The following is a 12,031-nucleotide window of genomic DNA, read 5'->3' on the forward strand; positions in this document are numbered from 1 at the left end:
TTGCAATGAGAGGCAAATGGTAAGCCTTCTATAGCAAACAAGGAACATATTGTTAGGATATCCCTCTAAAGTACATAATATTTTTGAACATTTCTCATAGAACACATACAGTAGTGGTCCTGGACTACTTTCTGTAGGTTTGGTCAGTCATATGACTTAGAGTGGCGAAAGCTGAATGATTGAATAATGTATTCATTCACTTTTACAATCTAGTTTGAGTTGACTGCTAACTAGTTATCATGCACTCCTTAAGCATTAATCACATTAAATATCAATCTTGATTGACCTCTAACAGCACATTGAAAAAAGTTAGACATTGCCAATTGAATCTTAATGGAAACGTTATTTAATGGTAACTCCAGTAATTTAGTATTGCTCTTCCATTGGTGGAATATACACGCAAAAAAAGAAAGAAATTGAAGTAGCAGAGTCCGAGATACCCTCACGTTGAGTCCAGTGTCAACACTTAAAAACACTGCATATTATTCCTCCCATAATGCAATGCAACAGGGTTGGAACGCTTGGAGCCTCGTTGTTACAGGTAAACTGAACTTGTTGCGTAAAATCTGTTGAGTGTCGCTATAATGGTGAAAGCACAATAGACATATCAGAAAATGCACAGGAACAAACAAAAAATAGCATTTCGACAACGACCTACTTCTACCTCTTGTCAAACAATGCAGACACAATATTAACATACCTCTCAGAATTTAAAAACCAGCTGCTAAAATATGCGTTGCTGATTGAATTTGAATGGCAGAGTAATAACGAGAGCCAGAGGGAAGAGGTCAAGTCAGATGACATCACTGTAGCAACAGAGGAGCCTTTGTTGATGCGCCTCTCCTCTCTTAAGCTTATATAAGGCATCTTCCCCACTGAGTGCTCTGCTGGAAATATGGGTCAGTGGGATCAGTCCGTGGCATCAGGCCTGCTCTATTAATATGCAGGTGCTGCGATTATGGAGGGTTATTCATAAAGCATAGCAGCGGTTACTTTTCTCAGCTGATGCAATATTAAATATGACCTCTTGGGGTCCCTGTAACACAGTTATTGTTCATGAGCTGCCTGAATCCCTAAAAAGTTTCTTCAAGGTTTGGCCTCAAAGAGACGGAGTGTGTTTTCCTGTTACAAAGAGACTTATTTGTGTGTATCAGCCCGCTCTGTCATGTGATGAATCCACGTGTAGCCTACAAGGACAGCAAGTCGTGATCAGCTGACAGGCCGCACTGCTTCAAACACACACTGATACACACATTTCAGAAAAGCTTTACTGGAGCAGAAATAACACCATTGAGGATGTTAACAAATGTATGACCTGTGGAGTGTGAGCTCAGCCTCATGATGCATTGAAACATTCCTTAGTCCTGACACTGGATGCAGGGTGTGAGTGTCAATGTGGCTCACACACAAATATCTAACTTTCGGTGTGGTCCCAGAATTGCAGGTTTTGATGTCTGTGTCGCATAAAAGATGATGTGTTGATCACTATGAAGCTTCAATTTGCACTTGAAAAAGAGTGAATGAATAAAGTGGCACCCCAGACTAAAGTGTGATTATTCGTATAATTGGAGCCTTTACACCAGGTGGCTTTCAGTGAAGTGAAACACCTCCACATAGCTCATCTCACACTTATCTCTGTCGATTTTCACACCTATACAGCAGTTTGCACATATGCCTCTCATTCTCTTTCTCTGTTAATCCATATTGCCTTTTCATACATGTCTCACTCTGTCTCTCACCTTCCCCCCTCTTCCTCAATTCCCTACCCATCTATTCCCTTCCCATCTCCCCTCCTCCCTCACTATGAATGCAGTTGCTTCTTTCTGCTCTGTGTGGAGGAGCCCCAGGGTAACGGAGGAGAGGATGTATCCCAGAGGGCTGCTGGGTGTTCTGCTTTCTGTGGACCAGCATGCCCTAGACAGACTGACAGGCAGCTCCATGCACTCTGAGGCACTAACAAGGGCCTGGGTCTATTTAAAACCCAAATTCAGTCATCCATAAAACACTTGGCCTTTTTCGACTCTGCCATGACATCTTCAGAATTATTCACCAAAGCAAAAAAAGAGAAAGAAGTTCAAGCAAAAGTGTTTATTTTTGTGTTTCCTTGTGTGTGCAAAATGGATGTTATGTCTGGTTGTATGTGATTGATGTGCAGTCAGTGGTCGGGTATAAATGAGGGGAGAGGTGATGTATGGATACAGCTTATTAGACAGGAGTGCAGGTCAATGAAGTGACCTATTGCCAGACAAGCAGCCAAGCAGGGAGGCATTATCATTAGAGACCCTGCTGTTGTCTGTGTTCTTCTGAGGCAGATGTAAAGCGTGCAGCAACAGCGCCGGGCACAAAAGAGGTTAATGATGCGTGGCTGAGTCGACACGTGTTTCGCAAAGATGGGGATCTGTACACAGATAAACACACACAGAGAGCAGTTACACAGTCCTGCTACTGAGGATAGGGTTAAACTGGTCACATTATCAAGGAAATACATTGAGAGTCAAGCTGTCTAACTTCACATATGCAAAAGTACCAAAACAAGTCTGTGTTTGTCATTCAAAGTTTTTTATAAAGAGCACAGAAGTATCATCAGCAACATTTTCTTGTTCATATTAGACATTAAGACTTTCCAGCAGAAATGCAAACATATCATTGGCTCACGAGAAGGGCAGAAACTAGCTTTTGCATTTTTGTATGTCCCATGCCAACAAGGTTAGGAACCACTGGTTTAATCTTTTACAGTGCATTGTATTTAATGAGCCTATCATGTGATTTTTTAAAGTAAAATGTTAATCCGAAAAGGAACTGGTTACTATTGTTGTCTGATAAATGCAGAGAAGTAAAAAATACAATATTTTCATCTGAGGTTTAGTGAAGTAGTATAAGGTAAAAGGTAAACTCGAAAACGTATACTGGTGGCACACAACTGCAAGTACATGCAAGTAGTAATGCCACTCTGCTGACCCTTATGGGCCTTTATTGAAGAACTAGGATGCTTTTCACTAGGCCTATGTAGCTTAAAGCTTTTATCCTATCACACTTAGAACTTTACACAAACAGGACAATAAACCTGCAACATAAAATACATTGTATGACTACTACAACCATCTGTTAATTCAAGATTTGTTTTGCCTTTCTTTATTGCTCTGCTGAACAATGATTCACAGAGGCAGCTGGCAGCATCCATTCAGCTGGCTTGGAAACTGAAGATAATCAATTAAGAGATCAGGAGAGAGCCTGAGCAGTGACATGGAAGTACAGTGCCAGTTACTATCTCTGTTCCAGGCTCCTTCCTTCCACACTAATGGGCAGCTGTGGACATTTCAAAGCTATCTCTTGAAATAGGCCTCGTTCTTTTCATGACTTCACGTGACAACCCATGTAATGCCGATGGGCATGTCATGGCTGAAAATGCAATATCACTTAGAGATATCATTACTGTAAGTAGACACGAAAACGATCGATTAAGAAAAATACAGCACGAAATTAGACGACTACTTTCCAAAGTGTAGTTGTGAGTATAAGGATACAATTAAAATACTTATTGTTTTTTCCAATCTTTCATTGTAGCATTCACAGTCAATGAATGGGGCTGTCGTGCCCGCGCCTCGCACCAAGAGCGCGCATATCTTTTTTCCCCCAGCAGCACAGAGGAGAGAGTTCTGTTTCTGGAGAGGGAGGAGAAAGGACTACATGGAGGACTACAGTGAATTTATTCTGCACACAAATTATCCGGGTGAAGTCTCTCGCGTCCGTTAGGAAACCATGAAGTCTCCCTAGTGTGTTTGTAGTTGTTTTAATCGGTAAACAGGAAAGGGGACTCTGAAGTGGAGGCGCTCCTCCGAGTTTAGTGGGCTGGAGCTGCTGCCGTTGCCAGTTTCTCCGAGAAAAAGACGGATTCAGCAGAGAAAGACCGGAGACAAACTGTGTGCAAGATGCAGGGGGTTTCAGCGACTGGTAAGTGAATCACCTTTACAAATTAAAAGCAGATACCTTCCTCATTTTTTAAGATATGCTTTTCTTAAGTTGTTTCTAAATGGCTAAAGCTTGCATTGCGCACAGGATTTGAATTCCAAAATGCTTTCGCCAGCTGTCAACGGGACAGCTGCAGGCCCGCCTGCAACAACTCCCAAACTACGTGAAGACTTGTTTTGCTTGTTATGGCTTCTCCACAGACACACTGAGACACACTGAGAGGGCCATTAATGGTCCACTGGGCAAGCTTGAGCTGACATGGCAAAAAAAAGGAGCAATCCCATTCCTAACCCTGTAGAAGCAGCTCACAGTTGCCCCAATCTGACTGAGCCCCCCACTGTGACACACACACACACACACACACACACACACACACACACACACACACACACACACACACACACACACACACACACACACACACACACACACACACACACACACACACACACACACACACACACACACACACCATTTTCTTTATAACACATATCTGACCGGAAGCCACAAAATGAGACTTCTAAATTTGATAACGGCGAAGTGGAGTCATTCCTCTCTACTCCAATGTGTGTGTGTGTGTGTGTGTGTGTGTGTGTGTGTGTGTGTGTGTGTGTGTGTGTGTGTGTGTGTGTGTGTGTGTGTGTGTGTGTGTGTGTGTGTGTGTGTGTGTGTGTGTGTGTGTGTGTGTGTGTGTGTGTGTGTGTGTGTGTGTGTGTGTGTGTGTGTGTGTGTGTGTGTGTGTGTGTGTGTGTGTGTGTGTGTGTGTGTGTGTGTGTGTGTGTGTGTATCCCCCACACTGTCTCTGTATGAAATAGGATTTATGTGGAGGAGAGGGTGTTTGATGCAGAGCTCATGAGATTAGAGTTGTGTTAATGCAAGTCTGTCTGAGGAGGGTAGAAGGACTGCTCTGTGTTTGAGGAAGAGTGTTTGTCAGTGTGTGGTTTCCTTTCTGAACTACTTATAGATATATTTGACCATGAGAGAGAAGCATCTCCTATTCACACCTCTATACAACCACAATCACAAAGGAGGGGACGCAGAGTTTTTCTTTCTTTCTAATATAGCAGTTCATTTTTCACCGTGTCCAAAGTATTGTTGGTGTGTTGTATTCTTCAGGTCTACAGATGACAGATCTGGGGCATTAGCTTAATAATACTATCAGCTAAGCACAATGTGTTACTGTGAGAACCTAACTCTGTAGAAAATTCTGCTAAATCTTACAATCTTTCACAAAGGCCACGAAATAAAGTGCTGCTAGCATGCAGACAAAGAAGGGGGAGGGTGTAGTGATAGAGATGAAGTGCTGATGGGATGATATCAGGCTGCAGTGGAGGTAAAAAAGAGAAAAAGAGAGTGTGTTTGTTGTGAGGCTCTGGGGAGGAATCGATCTGCCGTCCTCCTGGCTGACTTTCTTTTTCCGGCAGTCCAGCAGTGCATCGTTTCTCTCCCACACACACACTCGTTCCCAAGGCCTGGCTCTTTTTTTTTGTTGCAGTTCACTCTTTCTCTCCCACACTGTCCCCGATCAATCTCTCCCCCTGCCTTAAACCTCCCCAACACACACACCGAGTTTTAATGCTCAATGCAGCCGCCGTCAGATGAAATATATCAACTTTTTTTTCTGTTTTCTGAAGTTCCCTCATCTCTATTCCTTCCACATGGGAACCCAACTAGCCTGTGCACTCTCTAATGCTTATTTTTGTGTTTACGATGGGAGGGTCAACAGGGTTGTAGGCTGCTCGCTTCAAGTCATCAGAGAATCTATTAAAATAAACCACATCACAAACAAACTGCGGTGGGATAGATAGCATGCCTTTCAGTTTTAATTCCACCTCATTCCTCTTGACTAGTTTCCAACTCATTAAACTTCTCTGACATGCTTCACTCTCAGTCTTAAACTTTGCATGCCATCGGGTTCACTTAGAAGTGGGTGAGGGTCTTTTCTCCACAGATGCAGTAGGTGGTGGTCGGCGTGTGGTAGCTTGATACTCCACCATAAATGTCCTGGGTGGCTGTTTAGGTTATTTATTATTAACAAAAGCTATTGGGCCTGTCTGTGTTTAACCAAGCCAATGTAAACATCTCCCCTCTGTGTTAAATCAACACAGAGCACAGAGTGAGGGAGGAGGATAGTGAGAATAGTATCTGCATAGCCTCCCTTGTTCCTCCTTTTTTATTCTTTGAGCTCTGCTGTTGTTCCCCCACACTTTAATGAACTTTGATCGACTGCCAAGCCTTTGCAAGTGTAGTCCACACACTGTTGGTCAGTTTACCTGTTGATGTCCGAACAGAAATGAACATGTGATGCTGACCCTTGCTGCATTTCGATGTGTCTCTAAAGGTCAATGTAAATGATCCAGGTGGTAAGATGTCTAGAGTAAGATGAATCTTGAATTGACTGATATTTCTTCAGTCGCTTAGTCTTTCTTCAATGCTTTTTTTCATGACTTCCAAGAAACTTATCAGCACATTTCTGGTTAACACGTGGTTTTTTAACTACTATGACATTTTACCTTTTTAAAAGACGCAAACAGGGTGGTGATGGAAGAGGCAGTCTTTTTAACCAGCTGTTCATTCACTTTAATACAACCAGTTTGTTCTATCTATCGACACTATAACCAGAAATGCTGCACAGAATCACTGAGCAAGGCCGTTTTCTGTCAAGAAATAGCTCCAACAAAAGCCTCCACCTAGGTTTATTAATTAACTTTGGACAGAGCCATATTTCTTTGTCTTTATGTCAATCTAGTTTACAAATGTCCTGACCCCACAGTTAAACCAAGATATGAGTCTTATAAATAAAGCAAATTCTGTTAAATGATGAACCTTTCTGTTCTGCGCTCTCAGCATTTCAGACTGGGGAGTCACAGTGGCGAAGGTATTTCTAAATTAAGTTCTCAAGGTGACCAACAGACCAGTCAGCCGGGACTTTGTGTATTCCTGTAAGCGCTGATCCCCAACATCCCCTGCATTTCTCTGTTTCATTCTGTTTATCTGTGAGACACCATGACTCAGTTCCAGGCCCATTGAAAGACTTCAGGCTTTCTCCCGGCCTTCCTGAGTGTCACATTGATTTTCCTAATGGTGGTCATGTGTGAGCCCTGCTGTTGAAAAAAGGCTTTCTGCTAGTGTGTGTGTGTGTGTGTGTGTGTGTGTGTGTGTGTGTGTGTGTGTGTGTGTGTGTGTGTGTGTGTGTGTGTGTGTGTGTGTGTGTGTGTGTGTGTGTGTGTGTGTGTGTGTGTGTGTGTGTGTGTGTGTGTGTGTGTGTGTGTGTGTGTGTGTGTGTGTGTGTGTGTGTGTGTGTGTGTGTGTGTGTGTGTGTGTGTGTGTGTGTGTGTGTGTGTGTGTGTGTGTGTGTGTGTGTGTGTGTGAGTGAGACCTAGCATTTGATGGACCTCTTTCTGACAGGACATTTTTTGGAAGTTCCTTTACTGCATGTCATGAAGGAGACCCCTCTTAACCTGTTAAGCCCCATAGCCCCCACCGACGGGGGATTTTCACGAAACTGTGTCTCAGGGCTTCTTAACATTTAACAACCTATTAATGTGTCATACCCACTTAACGGGAAGAGACCCGTTTGATATGAACCATTTGTAGCTAAACAAAACAAAACTCTAACGCCAAGCGACTGAATTAGCACTAAGCGAAAGAGTGCTAACGCACTTAGCACATAACTCATGGTAGAGAACTTTTATACTTCAACGGATCTGCACAAACAAGATATCATATGAAAGCTTACGGCAGCGAAGGCAAGCAAAGACAAGCAAAGACAACACAGAACTTCACTTTACGGGGCCAAAACGGCAAATACCTCTTACATTTGCTGTTTTCTGATCAAAAGTTGTGTTCAAGGGCATTAAAATGCATATAAACGCTGCTGAAGGTTAATCCAATGTCTCTGTGTCCCTTTGAAATGATTACTGATAATCCATCATAACATTTGTGTCAATAAACGTACTTTTCATATAGAGTGTAAGAGAGCTTCCAGTTTTGGGCATGCTGGCTGTGCATCACTCTCATTCACCAATGGCAATGTTTAGATTTAGGAACTTCCCCTCGATTCTATTGGCTCGAACGGCTCAAAAGAGGTGTCAATCATCAAAATCGACCGATGGGTTTTCAGAGATATGGCAATTACACCCAAATGACCCCAGATGTGGATTTATTTTTCTAAACTTCTCTAAAAAGGTCAAATGTCACTTGTTTTGCATCAATCTTGATACAGGGTACTTATTATATGTTATAGTTTGGATTCCTAAAGCTTGTTGTTGTTTTTGGACAGAAACTATAATTTACATTTTTTTTACTATCTTCAATCTGAATTTGTTTTAAAATAAAAACATCTATATTGATTCTGACTTTTATACATCCAACTCACAGGTGTATCATTGCTTTGAGAAAAGATTATTAATTTTCCCCTTTTAGAAGTGAAGATATAGTCATTTGTTCTGGGAATGTCATTTTCGAGCCTGAGACCTGAAAAACAGGCTTGGGGCTTAAAGGCCCAGATACACCGGCCCGAAATCGGCAGTAAATGGGAGTCGGGCCGAACATGAGCGTGGGCACGCCCTATTCGGAGTGGTGTGCGCCGCACCGTCGGGTCTTTTCTGCCAACCTGACGCCTTTTTTTGCCGATTCAATCGCGTCGGGAACACCACCGGAAGTCGGACAAAGAGATAACACTGATTGGCTGTTCAGCTAGCGAATCAGTGCATGAGAAGCGTTAACGGAACTGAGGGAGTTAAACAAATGATTTAAAATGGAAGATGGAACACACACGGATGGCTATTTCCCCTCATCGGTTTATAGAGCTCCTGTTCGTTCATGTTTTCAATGGACGAGAGTGAAAATGGAAAGAAAACGCTATTTGTTGTTTGTTTATATCACGGAGTCTGTTCTTCTTGTCTGTCTTCCGGTTGTTCCGGTTGTTGCCTCTTTTGAATGATGAATACACACTACCGCCGCCTGCTGGTAAGGAGAGTTATTGCCACTCACGCATACGCAGTTAATACGTGCTCGGCTCGGATTTGCGGTGTGTTCCAGTGCGCGAAGTCTGCAAATACGCAGGAGAGTCCGGCGACGCAACAGTCGGTGTCGGCGTCGGCGACTTCTCAGGTGACTGGCCGGTGTATCTGGGCCTTAACAGGTTAATGTCTTTGTCTGCCTTCCAAATGTCTCTTATCGGTTTGAGTTTTTGTGTGAAAATGACTACAAGTCTCTCTTTGCACAAGATAAGATAATACTTTATTTGCTCTGCTGGTTTATCATTTGATTTGTGGGGCCCAGGAAGCACTGATAAAGCTGTGTGGAGTAGGATGAGGAGTGCACACAGGAGTGGGATTAGAAGCTGGTTTATTTGGATGCGAGTTCTTCTTTTTATAATGACATTACACAGATTGTGGCGTTATATTCACACTCCTGTTTGACAGGTTCATGAGTCATATGCAGGCACACTGCTTTCAGAGGTGTGTTTTCAATTGCGCTGCAGAATAGTTGTTACATAAATATACAATTGTTTAGCAATACATTACATTACATGTCACTTGTTAGACGCTTATCCAAAGCGACTTACATACTCAATACTGTGGGCAATCCCCACAGGAGCCATGTGTCTTGCCCAGGGACACAACGACATGCTGACTGCAGTGGGGTTTGAACCTGTGACCCCCTGATCCGAACACCAACACACAACCCACTGCACCACACGCCTACATGCCAATAAAAAGTATATTGTTACAACAACTTCAGTTTCACCTACTGTATCTGTTCTTGCAGGTGAGAAACAGTGATAGTGGTTTTATTTTGGACTTGAATGAATGGCACCTGATCATACGTTCGTGCGGACATGACAAGAGGCATGGTTTGAAATAAAAAATATTAAAAGTACAAAAATACAGTTTTGGTAGCAAAATCCTATCTTTGCTTTGTTCTACCTTTAAATATCTTAGTTCCCTCTTAGGAGCCACTGCAGTTAGATGATGTGTAGTTTATTTGTTTACTTCCACTACACAAGCACTCCAAGTATTAATGAATGAACACAGTTTGTAGAAACATCATCTGTACTGTAATGTCAGCCACCGTTTGGTGTCATTGTAGTAGACAAGGTGAAGCTGTGATTCAACAAACAAGTTTTTTAGAAAACTGACTCATCTTTCAACAGAGGTTTACCTTGGCGCCTGTGACAATGTTTAGAGCTGATCTGAAGTATGCAATGAGGGAGTGTTCTACATAATATATGTTTAAATCACGTCTAAGATCTATGTTTAAGATCACACACACACACAGTCTTACAGATTGAGAGTGAGCTGGAGAGTGACAGCAAATGCAGCATCTAGCTATGATTTGAATATTGTTTGGTATTAGGACGTTTCCTTTCAGGAGTAGCAGTGCTTCCTGCACAATATGTTTACACTGGAGGTTTCTTGGCTTATATTTGAGTCTAGCTCACACACACACACACACACACACACACACACACACACATACACACACACACACACACACACACACACACACACACACACACACACACACACACACACACACACACACACACACACACACACACACACACACACACACACACACACACAAGGCGGAAGTGACCCAGTTTAGCTAAATGGTACCAACTGTTGAGGCCTTCTTAAAATGGACAGAGAAACTTGGTGACCCAATAAAGGACTGACATGTGAGAGACTGAGTTGATCTCATCCCAGTTTCCTAGATAGAGCAAGTTGTATGTGAGCCAGATGCCGGGCGGTGCTTATTGAGAAACGTTGACTGACTCCAGTTTAAAAATGGAAAAGTATAATCTGGAATCAGCCTTTTTGCTCTGAAATCTGTTAAAGATGACAGCGTGAGGAAGGACCCAGTTTGCAGCCTAAAAGTCTTTGTTTGTGTCTCAGTGACAGGACGGGGAGGTCAGTTTGTGTCTGTGTTGCTGTCTGTCTGTATCTGTGACTCCTCTCATGTCTGCTGTCTGTCTGGAATGGACCTACCCTGATGAGGGGGATTTTCCTTGGAAAGTCATATGGAAAAAAAAAAACTGAGCCTTAATAGTAAAAGCATGTTCCATTCGATTTGTGTGTGTGTGTGTGTGTGTGTGTGTGTGTGTGTGTGTGTGTGTGTGTGTGTGTGTGTGTGTGTTTGTGTGTGTGTGTGTGTGTGTGTGTGTGTGTGTGTGTGTGTGTGTGTGTGTGTGTGTGTGTGTGTGTGTGTGTGTGTGTGTGTGTGTGTGTGTGTGTGTGTGTGTGTGTGTGTGTGTGTGTGTGTGTGTGTGTGTGTGTGTGTGTGTGTGTGTGTGTGTGTGTGTGTGTGTGTGTGTGTGTGTGTGTTTTATGAGTGGAGCTCCTTCCTAGCACACTGAAGGCATTGTGTTTTTCCTCTCTGATCATCAGAAGAGCAGGCTCTGTGGATTCAGGGCTTCCTGTACACACTGGGGTGAGGCAGGGGGACCTGGAAAGAATGGAGGAAGAGGGTGGAGGAGGAGGGGGCGAAAGAAGGAGGGATGGAGCCAGGTGGAGGTCACATCTAGGTTAGACGGTGAGCATCGGCATTCTGGTTCACAGCTTTAATAGCAAACACATAATCCTGAATGAGGTGATATGTGATTTTTCATATTGCCAACAAATCCCATGAGTATCAAACCCAAGCCAACATTGAATTTATCCTTCAATAAAGTATTGTCTGTGTCTCCAAAACCTTATACTGTAGCATGATTCGTGTTCCGTAGAGCTCAACTATTGTCCAGAAACTATTAAAAACATCAATGAGCCACGCCATTATACTGGGTGACATGTTCATTTATTATGAGTAATGAGTGTCATTTATTTTGATTTAGTTCCAAAAAACATGCTGCTGCAAGTACTTTGCACTTCGTCTGCAGCAGAAAATAGTCCTCAACAAATGTTCCCCTGTTCAAGTAAGAAAAAAGCTCAAATCTAAAATAAAAGGTTGATATCCTCCGTAGGATCCAACTGGCTTGGGTTGGTTGACACAGTCATGCAGGGAGGGTCAGAAATACATGACAGATGTTCGTTGAGAGATAATTGTTGGTTTTGAT

At 42.8% G+C, this 12,031-nt stretch overlaps 1 protein-coding gene across 1 annotated transcript in view; it reads left to right on the forward strand.

Moving 5' to 3' along the window:
• Window positions 1-3,648: 3,648 nt before the first annotated feature.
• fgd (faciogenital dysplasia) overlaps window positions 3,649-12,031 on the forward strand; it is a 52,186-nt gene continuing 43,803 nt past the window's right edge. Inside the window, exon 1 of the mRNA XM_079678852.1 lies at window positions 3,649-3,951. Within this exon, the coding sequence (XP_079534978.1) occupies window positions 3,930-3,951 (22 nt within the window). The 5' untranslated portion in view covers window positions 3,649-3,929. The remainder of the gene's footprint in view (window positions 3,952-12,031) is intronic.

This window comes from Notothenia rossii, assembly GCF_949606895.1.
Source record: "Notothenia rossii genome assembly, chromosome: 4".
In the NCBI taxonomy this organism is placed as follows: domain Eukaryota; kingdom Metazoa; phylum Chordata; class Actinopteri; order Perciformes; family Nototheniidae; genus Notothenia; species Notothenia rossii.